The sequence below is a fragment of the Anser cygnoides genome, chromosome 3 (assembly GCF_040182565.1).
Source record: "Anser cygnoides isolate HZ-2024a breed goose chromosome 3, Taihu_goose_T2T_genome, whole genome shotgun sequence".
NCBI classification, from domain to species: Eukaryota; Metazoa; Chordata; class Aves; order Anseriformes; family Anatidae; genus Anser; species Anser cygnoides.
In genome coordinates this window covers 46,265,869-46,292,759 of record NC_089875.1, presented here as the reverse complement: position 1 = coordinate 46,292,759, position 26,891 = coordinate 46,265,869, and the positions used below count along the sequence as shown (strand labels likewise).

The following is a 26,891-nucleotide window of genomic DNA, read 5'->3' as shown; positions in this document are numbered from 1 at the left end:
TTTTGTCACATCGATGGTCAGAAGGAGTTTAGGGGGGTACCTTCATAAGTGGACCAAGAGCCATTTTAGTTCATTTTGGAAGGCTGATTTATTGAAGCCTTTTCCAGAGTCTGAGTGAGATACATGCAGACCACAGGAACAGTTATGGAAACCCACCTCTTCTCACCTACCAACTGAGAGCACAATCCCTTAAGTTTTGAGGGTATGTTTGGGGATTGTTTTGTTGCTTCATTTAACAGGGAATAGCTCTGCACAAGCAGATCAGTTCATTGGGTAATTGTCAGCTGGCAGAGTCCTGTAGCTGTCACAGCAAAGCTCACCAGACTCTTTCTGCAAAGCTCCACAATCAGGAAGGACCAAGTCTGATATCTATGGGAAGTCAGAAACCTTTAGAGGCACAGTGGTGGTTTGAACAACAAACACCATTAATCTGGAGATTACCAAATCCTTTAATCTGTTTTTAATCTCCGTGTTTTTAAAGCTGCTTTTTAGAAACTTTAAACCAACTAATGTTTTCCATCAGTCTCCTGTTTCAGCATTTGGCAGGATCAGAGTCTTTCTTATGCAACACGTACCATGTGAGGTTCATTCCCCCTCTCCCAGCTACGGTGTCGTGGCAGATGGCTGTATCAAAGGCTCACGTTACGAAATCTTGATCCTTTTTTTTTTTTTTTTTTCACCCAAGAAATTTAATTCCCCTCCAAATCCCTCCTTATGACTTATGTCTTCTTGTCTTCTAATTGGTTTTTCTTCAGTAATACTGCCTTTTTTTTTTTTTTTGTATGTGTGTGTGTGTGTGTTCAGTTCCTAATCGTAATCATAATACATGCCTCCAATGAATGCAATGAATGCCCTGACTGCCTTTTCTGGCAAATATACATGAGAAATCCAATGGTTTTTCACTCTCAAAATTGCTCCGGACTATTCTGTGAAGATTGAAGTATGGGAACGAAGTATGTGCTTCTATTATGAAAACCCCAGCTAAAGGAAAAAAAAATAAGGCAAGCTGTTTTATGTTTTGCTAGAATAGCTGGTTACACGTTAAGAATCAGCAAAGATGCTATTTCATTGTACAGTAATTTCTAGCTAATGTAAGTGAAGCAATGCAGATGGTGCCAACTGGATGTGCATTGATGCGAGCTCTGATTCAGGAAATGGACTGAGCAGGAGTCACGAGGTGTCCACTTGGTTCAGCTGATGCCTGCTCACAGGTAGTTTTTATATACTGATAAAGTTTTATAGAAAATAAGAGATGAAGGTAAAAGCAAAAGATTTCCATAGACTGAACAATATTTGCATCAAAATGCAAGAGCTGTAGGGCCAGGTGATCCTGTGAGTGCTGCAGGGTGCCTCAATGCCAGGTTGTGAATTCCCCAGGGCAAGCAACTGACAGAAGCATACAGGTGTGCCATTGGTGGCCCTCCTGCTACAGCAGCCCAACAGGCAGCATTCAAAGATAGGAAAGAATGGTATTTAGACACTTGGCACAATTTTTATTTTTTTAATTTTTTAATTTTTTATTTTTTTTTGGGGGGGGGCAGGGAGGGAGGATCTATTTTCTGCTTCCTCTCTGCCTTGTGATCCATCCTCTTGTCAAAGATGTTAATGTTAAACTTGGGCATTACTTTAATTTTTGTACTGAGATTGGTGCAGTCTGAAGTTCATCAATTAAAGTCCATTATAAATAATAATCATTATAACTGAGGCTACATTTTTACTAAGTCAGTGATCATTGATCAGTTATTAAAAAATGATTGAGCTCATTAAGGAAAGAACATGTAAAAGTAGTCATTTTCATGTAACCACCAGAAAGCCAGACCTCTCTATTGCAATCCAAACGGAGAAGAACAATGGTCAAAGAGTGTGTTGGTCCTTCTGCCCTCCTGTGCACCAGCTGGAGGGAGCAGTTGGCCACCATCACAGGACAGTCGCTAATGCAGCAAACACTCTCCCAATCCCAGTGCATTTTATCTCACTTTTGTGGGGAAAAAAAAAAAAAAGAGTTATATAAGAAAATATCCCAGCAGAATGAATGCTGAAAAGAGCAGAACGGCCACAAGGAATGTGCTTATGCCAGTCAAACCCTAGCCTGTAATTCATGTCCTTCTTCTATCTCGATGTACTTTGTTTATAAACTCTGCTGTAATTATTTGCATATTTTTGGCATATGATGTTTTTTGAGTTAGATAAAACCTTTAACCCAGGATGCAATTACATTTGCTTGTTTTTCTTGTTCTGTTACATCTATGTTCTGTTGATATCAAAGGGTTCAAGTGACTTAAGGTCTTTGTCTGCGGTTAAGTTTTTTTTTTTTTTTTCCAGTTTCAAAAAGAGTAGTTAATTATTGCTTACAAGGTCCACCCCCCCACACCCTCTCCTTGCCAAAACCCCCCAAATTAAAGCCCTGTTAAAAGGCACACTCTGGTTCTCTTTCCATTGTAGCATTTCTCACTGTGACGGAGCCTGTGTGTGAGGCAGAGAAGAATGGAAAAGCCCAGGAAGAAATTTATTGATGTGGTACATAAGGCAATGGCTGCTGCTAACACAATGAATCGTGATGAACTGCTTTTTTCTTACAAGGGGATTCTCTACCCTGTTACTGTTTGCAGTCTTGAAGTGTTTAAAGCTATGGAGTCCCTTGAAGCCAGAAGTGATGATGTCATTTTGGCAGGATACCCTAAATCTGGTGAATATAGTTTGCTTTCTTTGTAAATGATTTTATGTGATATCAAATAAGTAGGTTCTATTTACAATTTTTAGAGGAAAAAAAAAAGTAGAACTTTTTTTTTTTAAAAAAAAACACAACAAAGCTAATTATGAGGACATTATATAGGAATTTTGCAAATGACTGAGAAAGACATCTGATTTTTCTTAGCTATAAAAGCTAAAAAGCATGTAAAGCTTTTGTTATCTTTAATTTTTGTAGTTATGAATTTGTATGCACAAACTGAAAAGAATAAAAATGTAATTCTCAAACTGGAGGCAATTAGATTTCCTAGTATTGCAGGATCTGCTCTTGCAGTTATGTTTGTAAAGATAGTAGCTTTGTGTTTCTACATAGAATGAACCCATTGGTGCCTTCACATGCAGTGCTGCATATTCTTTTTTTTTTTCTCATAAATTTCTAGAATATCTAAAATCCATGACTACCAAAAATGATTTTGCAACGCTTGACAGTGGTCACATGGATTTTTATTGGGAGATCAAGAGGAGTTCTTTTCTGGGGTTGCTAGTTTACCCTACATCTTTGCTGCTTCTCCCTGAAAACACTCTACGCTGGCTTTTGGATGTGTTACATATCCATTTTAATATAGCTATTTTTCTCCTTCGGCAATAGGATTCACAGTGCCTTACAGCAGATAGCCACAGTTGGCAGGTTTATAAAGTTTTTGCTATTTTTTTAGCATGTTTTCTGTTTGAAGAAATGTTATACGCTAAAATGCAGTTCTTAAACTCTAATGACAAAGATGTAGGAACCCAGTGTCCACAGGTCAGGAAATGGTAAACTAAACACAAGACTTCTCTACAGGTTCTCTTTACATTGCGAAAAAATATATCACACATATATATATATGAAATATTTCAGACATTTTTTTAGATACTACATTACATATTGGTAAAAAAACGAGCATACACAGCACAATTTTGGGGTCTAGTACTGCAACTATGCTAAAGTTCTGTGACCTGTCCTTCCACCCAAGATAATCCTGTGCAGCACATCAGAAAACATATGTAATATACTAGGTTTTGAGCTACAGGTTTACCACCCCTATTCCCACTTGTAACAATTAAAAATTATTACATTAGTGCATGTTTGCATATTTGAATCAGTGGTTCTTCTCCCTTATTAGTTATTTTACAATTTACAAGTTAATTTATGATGCATTTAGCCATCTAAGTTGGAGAAGTGTAACCTTCAGGGGGGCAAAGGTAGGGCCCTGAGAGGTGATTATCCAGACAGTCAGCTGTGATACTGTATCACATGAAAGAAGACCAGGCAACTCACCTGGTAGTACTGCCTACCTCCTGTCTGCTGGCAGATCCACTTCTGCTTTTTTTCTCCAGGCTTTACAAGCAATTCTGTATTTTTCCCCTTTCAGGTACAAACTGGGTAGGTCAGATCTTAAGTGATCTGGTAGCCACATTTGAAAAGAAAACGCAGGATGAAGAAAGTGTTAATGATGAAGACCTAGAAGAATTCCCCTACCTTGAAGTTGGAGATACTGGGAAATACGAGGTGGGCACAGAATACTTATTAAAGTTGTAAAAATTTGGTGCTTAAAACACTGAATATATGCCATGTGAAATACTCCACTCTTTGATAAGAACTCTTCCATGTCTCTGTAGGCTGCATCTGGCCAGGTTGAAACTCATTTACGTTGCCAAATGCTGAGGGATAAAGGGACACTCTACAGGGCTTGGGAGGAGCACATACTCATTAGAAATACAAGCACTACGGAAATTCGGTGTAGCATTTTCTGTATTTATGAAGAGTTTCATGAAAAGTTAAATATTGAAAGAATGACTTTTGTCTTTTCTACCACCTCTTCTTTATCCCCCCTTCTCTCTTGGGATCATTCAGCTTTCCCATGCTCCCAGTTAGATTCTGGATATTACCTTTCAGTTTCATACCTTGTCTAGCAGAACATATTAAATTCATTATCACTAAAGAGAATTAGTAATGGCTAATCCTCCTTCCAAATGTTCATTCTCAGGGCCTTTTGAAGATTATTGCTACTCAGGGCAGTCTGCTAAGATCCCAGGATAACACTCATAAAGCATAAGTGCGTCTGATCAGCCAAAAACTGTTGATAAATTTAGCGAAGTAATATTTTATCACAGGAGAATGGAACAATACTTGTAGTAATTGAAATGTCTACTTTCCTCCTTCCAATTCTTAATAAAGCGAATGAACAAGTTACCTTCTCGAAGAGTTATATTTACTCATCTCCTTCCTGACAATCTTCCAAGGTCTATCTTCAAAAATAAAGCCAAGGTGAGTGATGATTTGAATGTTTTGTAAGCAAACACTCCTACAAATGCTTTTGAAAGCCAATCTAGTGCTTTTAGGCCAAATTTCAAAATCATTCTTATACTTACATAGTGTTTAGCTTGGCCATTTTTACTTGACTAATAGCTACCATTTATCTCAGTAAGTCTCAGTTCATCTTTACTGACACATTTGTTTCAGTATCCACAAGGCAGATGTGGGGGAAAACAAACCCTCCAGCAGTAAAAAAATGTATTTGTACACAACTTCCTATGGAAGGCTTTCCACAATGTTGTCACAAATGTGTTAAGTTCTGGAGAGAATTTGTGTTTGTGTGATTTTTTCCTCACTATCTAAATGATGAATAATACTCGCATTGAGCAAATCATACTTAAATTCTGCATAATTAATTTGATTAATCTGGAAAAGATATTTTGATAACTATAGGCAATCATATTCACAAGGTACTGAAGTGAAGCAAAATGCTTCACTTACTGGATTTAGGAAAAAAATGTTACTACTGCAAATAGTGTATGACATACTAGAAATTCCCCAGACTGTAATTCTAAAGAAGACTATTGTTTTTTTTTTTTTCTTCATACTATGGTTTGTTATTTTTCACTGCAGAAATAAAATACTTTTATTTTGTAGATATTGCTGTTGATTCGCAATCCAAAAGATGTGGCTACATCTTTTTATCATTTTTCCAATGGCATGTCTGTTCTTCCCTCCTATGAGACCTGGGACGATTTCTTCATAGCTTTCATGACAGAGAAAAGTACTGTATACTCTTTTATGTTAATTATTCAATGTTTTGACTTTGTCTAAAAACCTTGCATTTTGTAAATCAGATTCACTTGCATTTTTTTAGTTTACAGCAAACAGAGCAGGGATTAAGGAAAGAAAGTGAGAAATCTGAAGTGAATTTTACAGTATTTGTCTTACTGACTGAAGACAGATATTCATCAGAACTGCACTTACACAAACTGCTTTAACTTGCACAAACTGTCATTTTTGCTGGAAGAAGCAGTTCCTCCTTATCTCGCTCTTGGATACCCTTCACCTCTCCCTTCCACTGTCCATTATCTTGTGCTCACACAGACATCTGAACACCAACTTGCCAAACTGGACAAAGAAAAAAAAGGAAAAAAAAAAAAAAAGAATCCCACTAGTTTAAAACTGCATAAATTCTCCAGTTTTTGTGTTGCACAGAAATGCACAGAATGCACAGAAATTTTGTTGCACAGAAATGGAAAGAAGCAGACAAGGTAGGATTTGCTTAAAAGCAGCCACACTAGAGAGGAGCTTTTCTGTGGAGGTGTTTGCAGAGGTTCTGAGCCAGACCCCTGGCTCCCTTGCTGGCCCTGGTGTGAAGGCAGATCCTTCAGAGCCACACTGGACTAGCTTTGGTCCAGAGACTATGACAGGGATTGGAACAGTCTGGAGCAAAACCCCATAAATACCCCAGAAGGGGGTAAACTCTGGCATAGACATAATGGCCATGGCGGAGGGATCAACCTAAGGACAAAAAAATGTTTAATATCATAAGGAACTTGTCTAATATTATTTTATTATTCATCTTAGGATTATTTTGTTTTATTTAGTGCCCTGGGGATCCTACTTTAATTATCTTTCTGAATGGAACAAGTATGCTGATGATGAAAACGTTATGACAATAACTTATGAAGAACTAAAAGAGGTGAGGTTACCAATGGTAACAAGTATTTTATACTTCAAAGAACAATTGTTCCTAACCAATAAACCCTTATATTCATATAGAGTATTCAAACTGCATGATACGGTATGAGACAGATTCTTGTTTTAGGAGAGGGCAAGATGAAATTCCAGCTTAAAAACTTTTTAATATATATTTGTCTGCGTGTGCGAACATGATTCTTGTTTTCTCTTTAGCTGCAATATAAGCCCAAATCATTGTAAATCAAAATCCCCAGTAATTCTTTTTTGGAGTTTTATAGCTCCAAACAGTGCAAATTTGGCTCAACTGTAAATCATATACAACCTTCTGTAATCTATAGGAATACAGCTCGTATCTTATCTGAAACAATAACGGAGAATAGAAACACTAGACACCATTCCAGTCTTGATGAACTCTGAATACTCTATATATGCAGCCAACAGAGGTATGCAGGGCCTTGAAAACACCTTGAAATACAAAGCAATATAAGTTGTTTGAATGTCATGTGGTATGTTGCCTTCCTCTTTTCAGAATCGGGCCCTGGGAGTGAAAAACATCGCTGCTTTCTTTGGGATTTCTCTGACTGAGGAAGAGCTTCAGGGTGTGGTAGAGAGGAGCAGCTTCCAGTCCATGAAGGAGAACTCGCTGAAGACCCATGGGGCGCTGGGCAGTGTTCTCTTTCGCAAAGGTAGGGAGCTCCAAGAGGCCCAGAGGCAGAAACATCACAGTGTGAAGAACTAGTCAAGGAGTGTTTGTGAGGAAGAAACTGCAGCCATTGTGGGAGAAGCAACAACACAAAGCAAATTTTAGAGGTTCAGAGATGACTGGCAGGAAGGAGTAGTCTTGTGTCTGAACTACTTTCCTTCTATGGGCCAAGCGTCTTCACCAAGTCTTCTTCAGCCACCAGCCACCAGATGCCTACCTGGGAAGGGGAGGCTTTTTAAGAGAAAGAAAAACTGGGCCAAACTCAGCCTGAGTTTTTGGGAGAGTGTAAGTGCCCTGAAAGGGTCACTGTCAATGCCTTGTTCATGATAACAAGTTAGAGAAAAGACAAGGATCCAAGAATCAGTAATACAGAGAAGCAAAATAGCAGAAAACTACTTTTGTAGTGCAGTGTAGGTGACGCAGATACGAGAGGGCTAACCTGGCTGTCAGAATCTATCTCTACATTTTACATTAAAGGAGTCACTGGATAAAACCAGAAGCTGACAAGGGAGCAGAAACCCAGTTCTGCCTCCAGACAGATGATTCTTAATCAGTCCTTCCTGATCTTCCATCTTGTCAGTCATAATTGACTCTGGAGTAAATAGCTGCAGAAAAATAGGACCTTATGCTGTTTTTTTTTTGTGTGTGTGTGTGTGTGTGTGTGTGTGTGTGTGTGTGTGTACCAGACACTTAAAGAGGAGAAGGTATTTTGCTCCTTTTTTCTGTTCTTTTCCATTGTAGCAGTTTCACAGACCTGTATCTCCAGTGACTTCACAAAGCTACAGTGGTGCAGAAAGGAATGAAGTTTTATTTTGAAAATATGGATCAACTCCATTTAATGAATAAGGGAATAACAGTTGTATACAACAACTACAATATATATATATATTTTTCCCTCCAATAATTTCTTTGCTTCTTTGAAGGTGGTGTAAGTGACTGGAAGAGTCTTTTCAATGAAGATCAGAATGAGAAAATGGACAAAGCATTTGAAGAACATATAGCAGGAACTAAACTGGGGATGAAGTTAAAGTATGATGTGTACTGCAAAGCCTGAAGAGTGATTAAATGTGGTTAGAGGAAGAGCTTTCCACTGCACTTTCAGATCATCTGGATAGTATATATTGGAAATCTAGAATGATCCAAGAATCTTGGAATGATTGTAATAATCACATTAATCACACTGCAGCAGCCTTTACAGCGACAGTGATGAATAGTTTGTTGTTGTTGTTGTTATTTTTGTTTGTTTTTGTTTTAACGTGAGATCTTTGGCTTGCTTTGGTTACATTCATTTGCTGAAGATGATAACTAACTATATTCAAATAAATCTGACAGCCCTGTTTCAGTAGCTATCACCTGGAAGGAAATGGTCCTTTTCTGTTTCCAGCTGAACTCAGTCACTCTAGACTATTTAGAAATTATTTAGTATATGGAGATTTTTTTTTTCAAAAATTCCTCAGGTTAGGCAACATCTTCACAATTAAGATCACTAGCAAAATATGGATCTGACGCCACCTTAAGTAATGACAAATGATATCTTTCCTGTGACTTCAGGACAAACTGGATGAAAGCTAGAGGAAATAGAATGAAGAGGCATGGAGATCAGCATTTTTAAGGATTTTAATGTCTCTGAATGCAGAATTTCAGTCTGGAATTCAGATTACAGACTGGTATTAACAGCCATGATCCAATCATAGGCACTGCTTTCACATATGACCACAAATAATTATCTCTGTGGAACATAAAAAAAATTCCATTTTTTTTCTAATATATAAATTTGCACTTGCTTCACTGAAACCAATGTTTCTACCTCTATAAAGGTTAGTAAAAAAGCAAAATTGTGATGTTAATATTTGTGTAATTCTGGCATCAGACAGGTTCTGAAATTATACAGCAAAAGAGAAGCAACCTAGATCAACAGATTTATAGCTTTGTATGTAGAGATAGCAACTTAAATGGGTTATATAATGTAATTAAAGTACTGAGAGTAGATTTGAGTCCCTAGAAATCCATACGACAGTCATAAAATGCATCTAGAAGCAGGGTCACGAGCAGCAACACTTGCAGGAATTTCCACTTGTTTACATGGCTGTTATGAAATTAATTGCAATAGTTTGCTCAAGGTACAACTTCATAAACTGGATCAGTGCAAAACTGGGAGGACAATTAAAGCAATATCATTTAGTGGAGAGGCCTGGATGTATTCAACATTATTTTAACACTCTTGTGAACAAACTAGTATATGTATAGTATATGAATTTAAGTTATTTGACATTTAAGTCTGGGGACCAGAACAGAAATCAGACAGTACTGGGGAAAATGGGGAAACAATTCAAAAGATCACGACAAATTAAGAAGAAGGTTGGAAAACATGAAGTTCAGTAAAGGTAAGTGTAAAAATACAAACAAACCAAAGGCTGAGGTACTTAATGGGGAGCAAGCCAGTAAGACAGCGATTTGTAAGAAAAGACTTGAAGAATCACCCTCAGCAAGGATTAATTTGGTGAAAGTGCTGGAAAAAAAAAAAGTCATATCTTATTCTGGTTTACAGTAATAGGAGGTTCTTACATAACACACAGGCAGTAATTATTAAAGCCGCTGGTTGCAGGTCATTCTAAACTTGAGAATGCTGCTTAGGGAGGCCATGAAAAATTTTAAGCAATCATCTAATGGGGAGAAGACTGGCAGACTCAATGAATCAGATATGCAGGTGGAGGACTAGAAAGTCAGATCAAGTCCCTTCCACATCTATGCTTCTAGGTATTTTGGTATACAGCAGATTAGCTTTTCATGTTCTTACTGATGCCCTGCACAAAAGCATCCAGGACCTTGTTTGTGTTAATTATTCTTGCATTAATGAAATCAGCACTGAACACTACAGTTCATGGAGCAGGCAAAACTCTATCAAGTCTGGCTTCCTTTTGTGACTTTTTTTTTCCCCAGCTGTACCCACACCAGAGTTTAGAGTTACATTCTCACTGGCTGAATGCTACTGTAGTTTAATGGCAGCTTTTGGGTTTTTGGACAGATACTGCACAAGAGCCTTGACTTGCAGTGAGGCTTTCCAAGCACACTGGGATTTGAGAAGTAAATGTGAGTAAGTATCACATTTACTTAGGAAGGGGAAGTGGTCGAGCTTCAAAACCTATTACCCTTGCAGCATTATTGGATGAGAGATTATGTATGTAGTTGTTATTGAGACTCATGGGCTCTGGGAACAATCTCTGCAAAGACTGGGTGCTACAGTGCTCACAAGGGAAGCTGTATAGCTACTACTCTGTTAAACTAATAAGATTAGAACTACTTTGAAAGCACCTGGTCTGAAATAAATTGTAGACATGCCCTTGCTTATCTGATGGAAAACCAGCCAATGACCTGTTTCTGTAGATTATCCCCTCCTGTGTTACCCCAGGGTTGGGGTTCAATTACTGTCTGCCCTTAAAATCTCACCCTATCTATTTTATAGCAGTAACACTTCAGGTGCTTTTGCTTCATTAGAGATGCTCTGTGGGCCTGTGCATTCAACAAGGTAAGGATATGTGTGAGGGGAGGACAGAAAAGGCAAGCACCCGTGTTGGGCAATGAATGTGGACAATGGGACTTTTTGCAATGATGTAACTTGTGGAGATACAGATTTCTCCATCTTAGTACTACTTATCTTTTGAAAAGGCATCAGCCAGAATACCAATAACTGCCCCACCAAGAACATTTTCACCCAAAGATTAAATTATGGCCAGGTATAGAAACAAATAGAACTAATGTGATACAGGTGAACTTGATTCATGTTAATGCAGAACCTAAGTATTAGAGTTTCACATGAAATCAATGCTCCTGGAGGATATGGTGAAGTAGAAGGTCTTGAATGTGAGTATTTAGTCATGAGAAGCATGGCTTAGATGGTACTTGTCCTTAGTTATGAATATATTGCCTGAAGTGATAATCTTACGATAATGGACTGAAGATAGCACTGGCACCTGGAACAAAGTTGGACCCTTGGATATACATCCATTAGTGAAGTCAATACCAAAGTAGGCTGAGATCTACTGCCCTCATGGTTATGCTGGTTATCTAGTTTGCAAATTGGACTATGTAGCTCAGCAGTTAAAAATATTTAAAGTAGTATTTTACAAAACTTATAGGTCTCTCCCTGATTTCATGCAATATTTTGAATGCTAGCAGTATTAACTGGAATTGCTGCCCCAACAGCAATGCTTTGCAGAGAACAGACTACTGTTGCTGGTATCAGGCATAGCAGAGAGACTCCATGTCACTACTGTGAGTCTCCTGTCCTGTAGTTTTGAAAGGAGATAACAGAGTACAAATGGAGTTAATCAGTGACATGTATCTTAGTTTCTGAGTGAATGCCCTTTCTGATTTCCTAACACACTGTATAAAGTTCTTCTGCATTGTGGAAAGACAGTCTGTATCTCTGCTTGAAAAGAATTCCACAGGCATACAAGCATGAGCAGAAATAGAGAAAGAGTCATTGAAGCAGTGGAAAGTTGCTTTTCAGAGAATGAAAAGACTTCCCCAGAAGATATGCTGTTTTCTTACAGAGGTATTTTGTACCCTACTGCATTTAGCAGCCCAGAAACTTTGGAAGCTCTGAAATCCCTTGAAATCAGGAGCAACGATGTGATTCTAGCAGGCTATCCTAAAACAGGTGAGTGTTCGCTGGGTAAATAGTCAAATATGCCACGCTACAATCCAGAAGCGTGTGCCTTCATTTAACAAAGCAATAATACCTGAGAAAAGCTTTTGGTGACACCATTCTCCATAGGATCATGAAATTAAGTTGTAAGGCATCTCTGGAGGTCTTCTAATCCAACCTCCTCCTCCTCCTCTGTGCCTTTTATTTTTTTTTCCCCAGCCTGAGCAACCCAAGCCTTTCCATGTGTTTCATTTGCTCCAGCTCGCAGTGATTTCGGGGGCTTTCAGCATGACCCTCATCAGATTCTCAGAATTTCTTGTGCTTCAGTGCATGAACTGCATGCTGTGTGCAAGTGGTGAAATCACCAGTGTTGGATAAAGCACAATAATCATATCCCTTGACTTTCCACATACAGTCTTGATAGTACAGGAAAATATGTTGTTACTCTACTTGCTGCTAGGATAATACAGGGACTATTTCCTACTAACAAGGGCAGAATAACAGGTGATTCCACAGAGCTACTGAATTGCAGAACGTAAAATTCCCATGCATCTAATTGCAGGGAAAGGCACAAATTCTACCAGGACTCTTAAGTTGTTCCCTCTCCCTTTCACATGGACATTTTGGATTCCTTCACATTTGTCTCTAATCGCTTTGGAGAGATACATTAACAGGTCGTATACAGAAAGAGGAGTTGGTGATTCTTATTACATTGACTTTGAGTGTAACCTGTAGAGCTGTGCATGGGCAGAAATGGTTTAGAGGTGTGAGGGTCCACCTACACATCCCAGAAGAGGTTATATGAAAAGTGAGAGTTGGCTCTTTGAGCTCAGTGCCTCACATACCAGCTGTGGCAGGTCACAGAAGCCAAGACAGCTGAGCCTAGTGCAAAGATGCCGTCAGAGCTTGACAGTCTTTTGGTTTGGTTGAAGAACCCTTCTTCAGTCAGTTATGGAAGCCTAGCTGGGGGCTGGGTATGAGACCAAACTCTGCTGACCAGGAAGAGGCTGAAAACTGAAGCTCCTCTCAGCCAGGCTGACAGGAAAAGGTGGAGATGTGCAGCCCAGGATGGACATTCCAGTGGTGTCTTTATCATTTCAGGAACCAACTGGCTTGAAGAAATGGTGAGGGAGCTGGAATCAGCAGATGCTAAATATACGGAAGAAGAAATGAAAGAGAGAATAGATGCTGAAAAGGAGCTACAGATGTTTCCACGTCTAGAGTTTGGAGATCCTGGAATATATGAGGTGGGCAGGGTTTGAAAATATTGGCAATACTCTTGTTACAGGTAGTAACAGTTGAAAGACAATGTCTAATCTCAGGAGCAACAGACAACTTTAGAGTAGTAACAAGTGTTAGGGTCAGTACAAACAGCATGTCCTATTACCCCTGGTGTCCAAGTGCAAGGGTCTCAGAACACCAGTAAGTGCTGGAGGCCTGGGGGCTCCAGGCCTGGAGCCAATTGGTTGGATCAGTAAGACCTTTCTCGTGGGTGTCCTGTCCTCAGACCCGTCTCGTGTGAAATGGTGTTCTGTGGCAGAGGCTAGCAGAAGCCTATGCCGCCAGTGCCTGGGATTTCCTAAGGGATAAGAGATACCTCTTGTCTGGTCTCACATTTTCCTATTACCCATGACTCCTGAAAAGGCTCACTTCACTGAATAAGCTACTTCTGTCCTATTTCTCCCACCTTCCTTAAAGAGGATGAAGAAACTGCCTTCCCGAAGAATCATTTCAACCCATCTGCATCCTCATCTCCTGCCCTTCTCCATCCTCCAAGGAAAGGCTAAGGTGAGTCTTCTCTTTGTGTCACACTGCAAAAGCATTTCCACCTCAAGCTAGCTTTCCTCTGCCTGTGTGAGATGTCTTTTTGCACTTTCACCTGTGCTGTTCAATGCATAGGCACATTTCCAAGGGTGACGAGGCAGAGTGCTGTGTGCTGAGGTTGTGAATAAACATCCTCTCCCAGCAGCAGCAGCTCTGCTGACTCAAATAGTTTCTCTCGGTGGGCTTGTAGCCCCTAAGATCTTAAGAAAGATGCTTCCAGATTTTTGTGTCAGAAAACTGAGCATGGCAAGCAGTTATCCTGTTTGGATAAGCTTAGAGGCTTGGACTTGCCTCTAAGACCAGGGTACCTGTCAAAAGCCCAGTAGGGCCTCGGGATAAGATGTTCATCAATGAGAACTGCTTCAGAGAAAAGCATGGGTGCACCCACGGCCCGTTTGTGGATCTCCTGGGCTGTAGCCCTTGAACTCATTTTGGATTGGTGCTAGTTCACAGCCGTGTCCCAAGGGCATCACTGAAAAGGTATTTCTTTTCACCTTGAAGCTGCCAGCAAGTGGTCTGCCAGGGCTCCGATTTCTTACTAAATAAAAGGAATTAGACTGGCATATCATTGTCTGGCGGGTGTTTGTGGACTTGTGATATGTTGAGAAGATGGTGTCTTGGTCAGTCACTAAATCACAACCAAACCACGCATATTCCTCCTCCAGGTCCTTGTGCTACTTCGGAACCCCAAAGACACGGCCATCTCCTATTACCACTTCTATAACAACATGCCAGTGCTGCCATCCTTTGCCTCCTGGGATGAGTACTTTGCAGCTTTCATGAATGGGAAATGTACTTTGCCCTGTGTTTTCTGGAATTTCTTTCCACCCAGGGGGCATATACAGGATTCTGGGCTTCGGAATCCTGCCCCAACGTATCTTCCCAAGGCACTCCTGGGACAAGCAGACAGGCCCATGTTATGGCTGAATAGGGGAGTAACAGAGAATTCGAGTTACTTTTGTCTCTAACTCAGAATGGAGAGATTGTGACAAAGCTTGAATCTTTTTATTCCCGTAATAGAGCTGGTGGTTCAGTGCAACCTAGTGCCAAGAACTGGGGGATCCTTCATTGACCTCAGCCAAAAGAACAGACGTTACCCAGTCCCCACTTCACCATTCTGGTGCCATGTTTAGATAGCTGTCTGGGCTGACTCCTCTGATTTGGTAGAGGCCTGTTTTCATAGATATCCTGCACAGCTATGGCTCTTTTCTTTGTCTGCAGTGGCCTGGGGATCCTACTTTGACCAGTTAGTGGAATGGAACCAATACATTGACCATGAGAAGATCATGATGATAAGCTATGAGGAACTGAAAGAGGTGTGGTACCTCAGCCAGTTCTTCCTTGATGGGTGCACTGTGCAACTGTCCTGATATGTGTGGGGGCTATGGGGAAGTAGAAACTGTTGGGTCAAGCCTGTCTGTCCCTTTAGAAGAGCATGCTTTCCTGAGCTACTCTCTTTTGCTCCTGGGTTTGCCCATGGGCGCTTAGGAGGAGGGTAGGCTTGTATATTTGTGGAGGGAGTCTCATCTCACTCAGTTGCTTCTGGGGAGAAGAAAAGGCCTTGAACCTGAGGCTGCCATGTATAGGTTCCCCCTCTGTGAGAGACCTTAGAATTCCTTGGTGACATCACTGGGTGCTGGCTTTGTAACCTAGCCATGGTGCCAAGTCTTTTGACTTCACCTCTGTGCTATGTTCCTTTGGCCAGAACCCAGTACTGCGAATGAAAAAGATTGCTGCCTTCTTTGGGTTCTCCCTGGATGAGGAAGATTTTCACAGAATTGCCAAGAAGACCAGTTTCCAAGCCATGAAAGAGAAATCCAAGGAAACCCATGGTAAATTTGGGGACATCCTCTTCCGTAAGGGTAAGTCTTTGCAAATGAAAAATCTGCCTTCTGAAGTTGTCTTCTGAGTGGCCCTTGTCACTTAGCCATGAGCTTGCTGGGCTTGTTGTGAAGGGCAGGTGTGGGTGAGGTGTCTCCTGTAGCATCCTGTAAAAAAAGCTTCTGCCATTGGCAAGATTTTGGGGCTGTTCGTGAGTAGCATACTGGAGTGCCTCAGCTATCCATGGTCCTCAGCCGTTGCTTCCATGTTGCTCTCTTTCCTTGTGGCAACACTGGTCAATTATGCAAGTGAGGTGTAGAGGTGGAGGCTAACAATTACGTAGGTTATACCAACAACTATGCACTAAATCTGCTTGGGCTGGACGGTTTGTCTTTATGGATGGCTGCTGGTGTGACCTTTGCCCAGGAGTTGTGCGATGAGGCTGATGGTTGATCTGGAGGGGAAGAACAGTGGGTTGGTGTGACGTGGAGAAAGGTCCACCTGACTGTTTCTGTCTTTGGAGTTGAATTTCAAGTAAGCTTTTTGACTTTTCTGACTGCACATGTCACTTCATACAAATTCTCTTTTGGAGAAGGTGTGCTAATGGGACAAGGGTCTCAGGAACATCATACTCAGTGCTCTGTTGGCCTCCTGGGCATCACATTATTATGTCCTCACTGAGAGATGAGAAATAGTCTCAACATGGTCTCTCTCAACAGGCGTGCCAATAGTGGTCCCAGGGATTATCACTTACAGACCTGGGGCCAGGGCCCGGGCTCTTGTAGCCCAGTTGCTCCCCAGTGCTCAGGAGTCTCTGATTTCTGACTGCTGTGGGTGTGGGCTTGCTTTAGCCCCTTGCCATTCCAACCCCTTGGAGGAAGAAGGATTTAACTGATCTCCTCTCCACCACCCACACCATTTCCCCATATAACTTGCCTTTTCAGAAGGAGGCATTCACAAATGAATATTCCTTTGTGACAAAAACAGGTTCATCTCTTTTCAGTGTAAACTCTGCATGAAACTACCTTGGAAATGCCCTCTTGGGAGGGAAGGCATGCAGGCAGTCCAGCACCAATCCTCTCTGTGGCCTGGCTCCAGACTTTATTTCTTATCATTGCTACCTTGCCTCTCCTAGACAATTAGACCTCTTAGGGGCATAAATCAGATGTTTCTTTCCTCAGTGTGCAGTGAGTCTGCATCACTGTTGTGTCATCCTCTCTCAGGAATAGTCACCTTCAGTCCTTGTTACTTCTTGTTGTACACAGGCATTGTTGGGAGCTGGAGAGACCTCTTCTCTAAAGCTCAGAATGAAGAAATGGACCGAAAATTTGAAGACTCCATAGGGAGAACAAAGCTGGCAGCAAAGATTAAATATGACGTGTACTGCAAGGCCTGAAAATGAGCAGAAGAGCAGCAAGTTCTTCCCCAAAGGTGATTCTCCAACGGTGGCTGGTCACCATGAGTAAAGAGAGGAAACCCTCAGAGATCGGCCTGGCACCTCTAAACATTTGGGCTGTAATTCTTAGGCTTGTGCTGTGCCTGCGGCCTGGCTGTTGCTTAATGCAAACAAATAAAATGAGTGCATTCCTTCAGTGAGTGCCTGACATCCTTCCAGGAGAGAGATGGTGCATGGGTGCCATAGCACCAGTCTGGTGGTGTCGTTGTGGCTGCCTCACGGCCTGAGACTGTGAGGGAGACTTCTGCAGTGCTCAGTGGTAAGGGAGAGGGGCCTCCACAGGGACCTTCCTCCTGGGAGACAGTGGGCTTGACATGCATTTGTGGTGTGGGTCTGAACCCACAAATGTCTGTGTAGATAGAGAGCGCATGGTGCTACTGGAAGTGTGTCTATGTTGAGAGTTGTATGCAGGAAGACAGTCCAACGCCATCAGGTCGTCGCAGAGGCCCAAGAGGTGATCCTGTGTGGTACAGGCTCTACGCCTTCTTGGGTCTTGAATGCCACAAGCTCTCTCATACACCTTGGCTGGCTTCATGCTGAAGTTCCTGGGAGGACCGAAATCCTTTGCTGATCAGCAACATCCCTGCCCTTGCTGCTCAGCATGTCAGGAGTTACCTACTTTTTCTCACTCAGACTTCCCTTACAGACAGGGGCTGATCCTGGAAATCCATTTCTTTCTTATCCCTTACCATCCCTTCATCACATAACCCTGCCTGACAGACCTCTCTGGGCAATGTAAATCCTTTGACATGGAGGTTCCACAAAACTATGACATCCCCTTTAGTTCACTGAGGCTGACTGCGTTAGGTTATGAATGGTGAACAGACTGAAGTTGTTTGATGTGGAGTTAGGAAGGAAGCAGGTGCCTAAGGGAAGCTTTGAAAAGAAGGGAGAGCTGCAGCCCTGAATGGTAACTCTATATTTGCATTCCTGGTACAGCAAAGCGATTACTTTGAAGAAACATTTGCAACTGATGTAGGAGGGACAGCATAACAGGGCATAAGCAATCCATGAGGCTCCTGGAATGCACTGATAATAACTTCTTCATCCAAGTGATACAGGAGACAAGGAGAAGGGCTCCACTGAGCCTCTTTCTCAGGAACGAGGAAGGGCTTATTGGGAATGTGAAGGTCAAAAGCTGGCTTGCCTGCAGCGACCAAAAAATGGTGAACTTAAAGATCCTTAGGGCTGTGAGGAGGGGAAAAACACTGAGGTAAACAATTTTCACAAACTGTCATGAGTGCTTGTTTCAGTTTAAAAATTTTTATTCAAAGCATTGTGGTATAACTGTGCTGTGTTGAAAGGGGCAGCAGCGGCCTCCCCCACGTGTCCAAAGGCAGCCCCTGAGGAGCGTGAGCAGCCAGGAACAGCGACCGGGTGCGGTGTGGCAGTTTGGTGGAAGGAGGGAGGGAGGGAGGAAGACTCATGGAGCCACTTCCTGCCTGCCCTGAGACAGGCCCTGCAGGCAGACAGGACGCATGGTTGGAGGACTCCATATTGTCCCTGGAGGCATAAAGGAAGGTGTGTGGACACCCACACCGTGTCTCTCTGAGGTTACTGGACACTCAGAGTGTGATTTGGGATGCTCATGAACCTTTCTGTTGCCAGCAGGCCAAAAGAGGTGAACTTTCTCTTCTAGGCAGCACTGGGCAGGCCGCACTTGGAGCGCAGTGTCCAGTTCTGGGCCCCCCAGCACAAGAGAGACACAGAGACTGAAGGAGTCCAAGGCAGAGACACCAAGATGCTGAAGGAGCACCTCTCTTGCCCAGAGAGGCTGTGAGAGCTGGGACTGTTCAGCCTGGAGAAGAGGAAGCTCAGGAGGGATGCTGTGGAGTTGCCCAAGCCCTCTGAGCAGGGCAGGCCCCCAGCCAGGCCTGTATCCATTGAAAACGTTCCAACCCTTCCACCCGAGGCTGGGGCCAAGACCCCTCTGCAGGGTGCAGCAGCCTGGGCAGGGCCACGCTGCCCTAGTGCCAGGGAGAGCCCCCAGAGACCCTCCCCAAGGGCCGGGCCTGGGCTTTCTACAGATCTGCCCCCAGCCTGGCAGCAGGTGGCGGGGTGAGGGCCTGGCCCATGGCACTGTGTGGGTGAGGAGAGTCCCCATGGGCCTGTCAGCATTCCCAGAGCTGCGATGGCTGCAAGAGCCCACAGCACCTAGGTTTGAGAAGCCCTGAGAAGGAAGCCCTGGGAGAACAGCCTTGCGGAGGCCCATGGCAATGGGGCTAAGCCTGACAGCTGCTGCACACTAGGGAACTGCACAGGAACATCCAGAGCAGTGCACGGGGCCGAGCAGGGCTGTGGGGAGCAGCCTGTGACCATGTGGCCACAAAACCTTCTCGTTTTGCAATCTCACCCATAAGCAAGGGCACTGCAGCCGGCTCTGAACAGCTGGAGCCAGCTGCCTTGATGGCACCTCTGCAGCCAAGTTGGAGGCAAGGAGCGGCGCTGCCAGGTGAGTCCCAGGAGCCTTCACAGCCCCCCAGGGCCCTGGCAGTCAATGTCCAGCCTCCCAACACAGCGTGTTGCCCCAGCCACCAGATGGACCTATCGTCCCTGCAGCATGGACCAGCCTCAGCTGCCAGGAAGTTGGTGTGCCACTGAGCACAATGTGTCGGGGGAACGTTCAGAGCAGTGAAAAATGTCCCCGCGTCCTCAGCAATTCGTCCTGGAGCTTTCTCAGGCAGAAGGTGTTGCACAGCTTCCAGCAAGTCTCCTTTTACCCACACCAGGCCCCTCGCAGGCTCAGCATGGCCTGGAACTCTCTCAGGATTTTGGGGGATATTGCGTCTTCATCTGCCTCTCTGCACTGGTGCTGGACGCAAATGACACTAGCATCAGTCATGGTCTCCTGGTCCTCCAGGAGTGTGCACTGGTGCTGGACGCAAATGACACTAGCATCAGTCATGGTCTCCTGGTCCTCCAGGAGTGTGCCCCACACCCCTTGAAGGGACATCTCACCAACCAGAGGGGATTCAGAGGGACCTGGCTCAGGAGAGATGGGAAGTGCCCTGAGCCCTCAAAAGCAGGCGGGAACCCTGCATCCCATAGGGTGTCTTGTCCTTCTGACAACTATGTGGAACCTCAGAGCTCTCCTATCTGTATCCAGCCCTCAGTGTGGAGGAAGAGGACAGGAGCTTTCCAAGGCCTTAGCTTTCCCCAGCCACTAAACCTTGAAGAGACATACACTGCTGTTGCTCAGGAAGGCACAGGAATGGGAAAACAGGGCAGGCTGGGTTAAAAAAAAAAATCACAAACAGTCATGAGAGCTTTTTCAGTTTAAAATGGTTTTGTTCAAATCATTGGGGTATAAGTCTGTTGTGTTGAAAGGGGCAACCTGGACTTGGTTTACTTTTAAAGATCTGCCAGGAGTTATCTGAGAAGTCCCAGCAGATCCGAGTTCATTCTCACTGGTGACTGGAAGAGAAAAAATGGGATCTGATGTTAGTTCTACAGCAGAGCAAGTCTAAGAAATCAGTGGAAAACTATGTAGTGTGACAGGAGAGTGCAAAGATCTGAAGAGATGTGAAGCCAACTAAAGGGAAACAAAGGAAACAAATTTCCCAGAAGGCAGTAAAAACTCAGTGCTATTTCCCTCCTCCTAGGGAAAACTCAACCTGAAGATGCACTGTGAAAGTGGAAGCTAAGGGGATTATTTCTGCCTCACGGGCTCATGTTCTATTTTCTGGGCCTTCTCAAGTATCTATGTCTATAGTTTGAGGATACAAACATCAGAAATGAAACTCTTCTTTTCTTCTAGAGGTGTGGGAAGAGGAGAAGATTACAGTTCTTAAATGAAATCTAACTAATTTTTGAGTTACTCCAGAAATGCGTGATTCTTTCTCTAACTTCAAAGTCAGTACAGGGAAATGAAAACAGTCCTCAATAGTGGGAGGGATCAAAGGGTATTCTTGTGAGAGGCATTCTGTCCTGGACGTGCATCCACCATACGGACTGGATCCAAAACAGGGATGTTGGATGGAATAGCGGTGAAGAAAGGAGAAGTACCGTATAGTTTAAGATTGAAACAAAAATGAACAAACAAACAAAATTTTTGTACTCACCTATTTAAATTATTTGTGAGGCATCTTCTAATATCCTTCCCCACCAAATACTGTGTTTGACCTGTCTATTTCTGCTTGTGCATATGCTAGTTGCAGCGCGGTCTCCTGCTGCAAGCTTTGTATTCTCTCCAATTCTGATTCCAGAGCTGCAGTTTGCTGTTCCTGATACTTTCTAACAGCCATGTCTTGGCTGCTGATTTGCTCTAATTTGGCTTGAGAGGCTGCCTGCATGTGAAACAGATAAAGCAACTTCAAGAACCAGGAAGAGAACGACATTGCCACCCCGACACGTCCACGCCACACAGCCAGTTCACATACCCAACGGAAACAAGACAGCTCCACTCAGTGAAGGAACCATGCCTCCTCCTGACCAACAACAGTCAAGTCAGAAACAACTAAACATTTTTCCTTTATTTTTACTTCAGAAAAAAACCTGCTCTTCCTCCTATTTTTACATGAAAACTAGTAAGAACAGACTTTCCCAGCTCTGTATGGAAGGGAGTGAGGAAAAGGCTGCATATTTCTCATGCACACAGATCACGCGACACACCCAGAGGCACTTTCATACACCTATTTTCAGCTCTCCAGCTTCCCTATAGGGAAGCCAAAGTTACTGCATTACCAATGACAACTAGCCACCTAAAATAAAATACCTAACAGCAATGACCCCAACAACAAATGAATGCAATGTTGATACAGATCCAAACAGTACATAAATTTACCTGACAAAGGAGATCGAGTTCTTGCTTCTGTCTCATTTCTTGTCGGATTCTTTCTTCACTCTGTCTGTGAGACTGTGTTCTATTATCCACCCTACACGCCTCTAAGCGAAGCTTGAGGGAAGCCACCAGCTCTTGCAGCTTCTGTTTTTCCATTTCAAGCTGCAGCAACTGTTCGTGTTCCACTTCCAGCTGCGCAGAAAGATCACGCCCCTGTATGCAGTAGAAAAACAATCTTCCTTAATCAGAGGGCTCTAAAATCTCTACATTATGGGAAACTCGGACAGATGTATTAATGGCAGTCAGAGCTGAAATCCACCCAGGTTGTATTTCAGCCAAGGAAAAGACATCTAAAGTAAGCACAACTTTCAAACCCTTGTTGACAAGAGTGCTCCAGTCTCCATCCTTACTTTCTTTCTAGAAAGGCCTCATGGAAAAGGCACTCAATTCCTTCTACATCATTATACAACTTCCATGCCTGTGAAACACAATGATCTCACCACAAATGTCCCTGGAGATGCCTAGAGGGAAAGGCAGGTGACAGGTTGTGTCCTAACCACAGCGCAAGTGGTTTGTATGTTATCCATCTCTTGAGTTAAAATTGTTTCTAGGAGAGGAAGACAGCAGGAGCTGCTATTTTCCTCCTGAATTACAGTGGCACCAACGGGCAGCTGACAAAAGGAGTGTTCTCTGACAGTGCTTTCATTGCATCCTTGTTCTGCCCCTATCATTTTCACCCACACACGCCTGTGCTAATGTCCTTCCAGTGTGGGGAGAAAACACAAGAGGCTCAAGGCCTTGTGTCATCCTTACCTAAAGGGATGGCAACCCATGCCTTACCAGGCTACAGGACACAAAAGGTGACTTCTGTTTCTCAAGAACACCACTAACAGAGAACAAGACCTCATCTTTGTGCCGAGATTGAGAGGAGAAATAACTTGCAAATAAAGCAAGCCCAGAGACGTTGTGGAGAGCGTGCCTTGCAATATCACAGAACAGCCAGCGGGTGAGATCATTGGAACAACAGCGAGTCTTGAAGGAGCACAAGCTGCTTTGTTCTTACTCCTCCAGATGCTCCTCCTGACCCACAGCCTTGTCCCTAAGCCTCAGAATGAGTTCCCTGAAAAGCCATGTGTTTTGCAAGGCAAAAGGGGAAGAGGCAAGAAGAGAAAGGAGATCACTGCAACACTACTCTAGGGCCTGAGTAAGTGCTTCCACTCTGCTGTGGAAGCACAATACGCCTCCTACTTGTGACTGAAACCAGTTGGCTTTGTTGATGTTTCAGATAAAAGCTTGCTGTAGTGGAAAACAAGTATTAATGACAATGGAACTTTTAACATCTTCAGACAAATCTGTCCTGTATTTATTCTCAGATTATTTCTTCTCTTGCAGTATTTGGAAGAAAAGAACAGCTTCATCTCTAATAACCTGTTCACAGATGGTGTATACCTTAGCATTAGCCTTGTCCAAGTCCTCTTGCAATTTCGAATTTTCTTCCTTCAGGTAACGGCATATGTTTGCAGAAACGTGCACCGACGTTTCTGCCTCCCAATGCTTTTTGCAAGCATCATCAAGTTTTTCTTGCAGCTGTCTGACTGCTCTCTAGAGAAACAATGTTAGAAGAGTGTGAAGAAAAATGTAAGAAGCTAAAGGCTGTATTTTGCTTTTACTTACTAGTTCCTATACCTAGTTCAGTTTTCTAAGTGAATTACAAAGTGAAATAAAACTGTAGAGGAGAATCACCTGATCCTCATCCTCACCGAGGCGACTGGCGACCAGGACAGCCAAACAGGGTGTGGCACGTCAGTCAGGGCAGGGCACGCTCAGACAGGGCTGAGCAGAGCAACCCTCCCCACTCGGGAGAATAGCTTGTCTACCAGCTGTCTACCTATAGCTAAACCAGCCATGGTCTGCACTAGGCAGAAAGCTCTTTCTAGAAAGTCTGTGGTGACCCAGATTGAGTGCCTGCTCAAAAATGCGGCAGTTCAGGTCTCTGGATGCACGGAGTACCTGAGCCTGTTGCTGCCATCCGAGGGTGGCTGAGACACCGTGTGTGTGAGGTGGGAGGAGGTGGATGGCCTGGTCAGCCTGGTGGCAGAGCTCGAGGAGGTGGAGAGGTTAAGGGCTATCAGGGAGTGTGAGCGGGAGATAGACTGGTGGAGCAACTCCCTGCAAGGCCTTAAGGAAAGGTACCGGGGTGAGACACCCCAAAGAGTGGTGGACCCCCTGCCCTGTTGCTGTCGGGCAGAGGGAGGGGACCTAGGAGATGAAGAGGAATGGAAACAGGTCCCTGCTCGGCATTGCAGGCAACCTCCCTCCCTACTGGCCCTGCCTTCCCAGGTGCCCTTACACAACAGGTTTGAGGCCTTGGAGCTTGAGAGACTGGTGGGTGAGGATGTGGTTGGATGAAAGTCCACCCAAGACGTTGCCTAGGGTGAGGAAGTCGACTCCACACCTCAAGACTGCCTCTTTCTTAAGAAAGGAGGGTAATCATTGTAGGTAACTCCCTTCTCAGGGGAACAGAGGGCCCTATATGTCGTCCTGACCCTACCCGTAGGGAAGTCTGCTGCCTCCCTGGGGCATTGCCAGAAAGCTTCCTAACCTGGTTCACCCCTCTGACTACTATCCTCTTTTGATAGTCCAGGCTGGCAGCGATGAAATTGCTGAGAGAAGCCTGAAGGCTATCAAACGGACTTTAGGGGACTGGGACGATTAGTAGATGGAGCGGGAGTACAGGTGGTGTTTTCCTCCATCCCTACAGTGGCAGGGAGGGGTACAGAGAGGACCCGTAAAGCCCACCTGATAAAGACATGGCTCAGAGGTTGGTGCCAACACATTTTTTTTTTTTTTTTTTTTGGACCACGGGGCACTTTAGTCAGTATCCGGCCTGATAGCTGCAGATGGGTCCCACCTGCCTCTAAGGGAAAAATGGATCCTAGCCCAGGAGCTGGCAGGGCTCATTGAGAGGGCTTTAAACTAGGTAAGAAGGGGGACGGGGATGAAATGAGGCTCATTAGAGATGAGCCTGGGGGAACAATGTCAGGGTTGGGGGAGAAGGCAATGGCCCAACTGAAGTGCATCTGCACTAATGCACGCAGCATGGGCAACAAACAGGAGGAGCTGGAAGCCATCGTGCAGCAGGCAGGCTATGACTTGGTTGCCATCACTGAAATATGGTGGGACCACTCTCATGACTGGAGTGCTGCAATGTCTGGCTATAGGCTCTTCAGAAGGGACAGGCAGCACAGAAGGGGTGGTGGTGTGGCTCTCTATATTTGACAGTGTTTTGATGTCATGGAACTCAAGGCTGGGAATGATAAAGTTGAGTCCCTATGGGTTAGGATTGGTGGGAAGGCCAACAAGGCAAGCATCCTGGTGGGGGTCTGCTATAGACCGCCAAACCAGGATGAGGAGACAGATGAGGCGTTCTACAAGCAGCTGGCAGAAGTTGTGCAATTACCAGCACTTGTTCTCATGGGGGACTTTAACTTCCCAGACATATCCTGGAAATACAAAACAGCTCAGAAGAAGTAGTCTAGGAGGTTCCTGGAGAGCATGGAAGATGGCTTCCTGACATAGTTGTATATTAGGAAAAAGTTCTTAACCGAAAGGGTTGTTAGGCATTGGAATGGGCTGCCCAGGGAAGTGGTTGAGTCACCATCCCTGGAGGTATTTAAAAGATGTTTAGATGTAGAGCTTAGGGATATGGCTTAGTGGAGGACTTGGTAGTGTTAGGTCAGAGGTTGGACTAGGTGATCTTGGACTAGGTGATCTCTTCCAACCTAAATGATTCTGTGATTCTGTGAGTTTATAGCAAGGATATGCTGCTTGCCAAACCCTTCTGGAATAACAGCAGAAATGGAAGAATACAGAGCCAACCCAAGTGATGGCCTCCCACACAGGTAGCTTATACCTGCTAAATTCTCAAATATCAAATGACTTTGTGAGCTGCTCCCCTTTATGCTATTCTTTGTCCATGTTCACCTTTTTTTTCCTACTTTGTCAGTCTTGTATTTTAAGACATCACTCACCATTCTTTCTTGGATGGCCTCGTTCTGCATGTTTTCCAGCTGCTGACAGAGTGAAAGGTTTTTGCTTTGGAGCTGGGCCAGTTGTTCCTGCAGAACTTCCTTCTCTGCAGCCTCTTTTTTCACTTGAGCTTTCTGAGGGCATAGAGCATGACATTGCTTTGCTTGCTTCCTGACCTGATGTAATATTTGTTTTGTTGTTTTTAAAAACAATGTCATCTCCTGGAGCATTTCTTTCAATCGCTCAACTTCCTTTTCAAGCCTACTAGCTTTTCCTTCAGCTTTGCTCAGCTGCTGAGACAAGCTCTTGTTGCTTTCTTGCATCTCAGAGATGTCAAGATAGAGTTTTTCTTGCAAACGCAGCCATTGCTCACGTTCTCGCTGAAACATTTCCTCAGAAGCACTTTTGGATGTCTCATGAATTCCAAGGCTCGGGGAGAAAACGAGCAAGTCAGACTTTGGCTCCATTGTTCTTTTTGTGTCCTGTTCAAAGTCAAGGAATACACATTGATAAAACTTAAGCCAGTCAACTCAAAAGAGGATCTAATGGCAAGCATTTTATAAAACCAGAAGAAAACTGTCACCAGCTTGACTTCAGACTCTAAAGTAGTTTTCATCTACACAACTCTGAATTTGGCATTATTCACAGAAAAGTTTTATTTTACACTAGTGCATAATATACACCAAAAATTAAGATGCTAATTTAAAGCCCTTGTTTTCACATACCTTGCTCCCAGAGCTTTTGCTACTATGCTGGACAGCTTCTTCTTCGTTTGATGGCGACTTAGAGACGGCAGGCTCTGAGTGTACATCAGGCTCATCTAGGTTAAAACCACATATTTTTGGAAACAGTGTGAGTTAAAACAACTTCTCAATGCCTACAGTGCTTTCTGAATTGTCATGCTTTGAGCAAAAATCTTATCACAGACACGTCTCCAAACAC

General features: G+C 43.6%; 3 protein-coding genes across 3 annotated transcripts in view; 2 read left to right on the top strand and 1 right to left on the bottom strand.

Annotated features, from left to right (window-relative positions):
• LOC106044595 (sulfotransferase 6B1-like) overlaps positions 1–8,743 on the top strand; it is a 31,498-nt gene extending 22,755 nt beyond the window's left edge. Inside the window, exons 4-10 of the mRNA XM_013194697.3 lie at positions 2,443–2,686; positions 4,101–4,237; positions 4,907–4,996; positions 5,642–5,768; positions 6,595–6,689; positions 7,218–7,374; positions 8,315–8,743. Coding sequence (XP_013050151.3) covers positions 2,485–2,686; positions 4,101–4,237; positions 4,907–4,996; positions 5,642–5,768; positions 6,595–6,689; positions 7,218–7,374; positions 8,315–8,445 — 939 coding nt within the window. The 5' untranslated portion in view covers positions 2,443–2,484 and the 3' untranslated portion in view covers positions 8,446–8,743. The remainder of the gene's footprint in view (positions 1–2,442; positions 2,687–4,100; positions 4,238–4,906; positions 4,997–5,641; positions 5,769–6,594; positions 6,690–7,217; positions 7,375–8,314) is intronic.
• A 3,021-nt stretch (positions 8,744–11,764) lies between these two features.
• Positions 11,765–17,276, top strand: LOC106044594 (sulfotransferase 6B1-like). The gene is made up of 7 exons (XM_013194696.3): positions 11,765–12,051; positions 13,141–13,286; positions 13,738–13,827; positions 14,529–14,655; positions 15,085–15,179; positions 15,569–15,725; positions 16,950–17,276. Exons 1-7 carry the CDS (start codon positions 11,850–11,852, stop codon positions 17,078–17,080), a joined length of 948 nt encoding a protein of 315 aa, XP_013050150.3. The 5' UTR covers positions 11,765–11,849; the 3' UTR covers positions 17,081–17,276.
• Positions 17,277–20,416: 3,140 nt separating this feature from the next.
• Positions 20,417–26,293, bottom strand: LOC106044592 (ankyrin repeat domain-containing protein 26-like). Its single transcript, XM_013194694.3, has 5 exons — positions 25,952–26,293; positions 23,370–23,522; positions 21,924–22,133; positions 21,202–21,426; positions 20,417–20,554 (listed from the first exon to the last, which is right to left on the bottom strand). Exons 1-4 carry the CDS (start codon positions 26,270–26,272, stop codon positions 21,229–21,231), a joined length of 882 nt encoding a protein of 293 aa, XP_013050148.2. The 5' UTR covers positions 26,273–26,293; the 3' UTR covers positions 20,417–20,554; positions 21,202–21,228.
• Between the last annotated feature and the right edge of the window lie 598 nt (positions 26,294–26,891).

Excerpts from the sequence above, each read along its gene's own strand:
- LOC106044594 (XM_013194696.3), top strand. The coding sequence starts at position 11,850 with ATGAGCAGAAATAGAGAAAGAGTCATTGAAGCAGTGGAAAGTTGCTTT. Across the intron at positions 13,287-13,737 it reads GAGATCCTGGAATATATGAG|AGGATGAAGAAACTGCCTTC; the intron begins GTGGGCAGGGTT and ends CCTTCCTTAAAG. Across the intron at positions 14,656-15,084 it reads AGCTTTCATGAATGGGAAAT|TGGCCTGGGGATCCTACTTT; the intron begins GTACTTTGCCCT and ends CTTTGTCTGCAG.
- LOC106044592 (XM_013194694.3), bottom strand. The coding sequence starts at position 26,272 with ATGCAAGAAAGCAACAAGAGCTTGTCTCAGCAGCTGAGCAAAGCTGAA. Across the intron at positions 23,523-25,951 it reads AGGCCATCCAAGAAAGAATG|AGAGCAGTCAGACAGCTGCA; the intron begins GTGAGTGATGTC and ends TTGTTTCTCTAG. Across the intron at positions 22,134-23,369 it reads TGGACAAGGCTAATGCTAAG|GGGCGTGATCTTTCTGCGCA; the intron begins GTATACACCATC and ends TACTGCATACAG.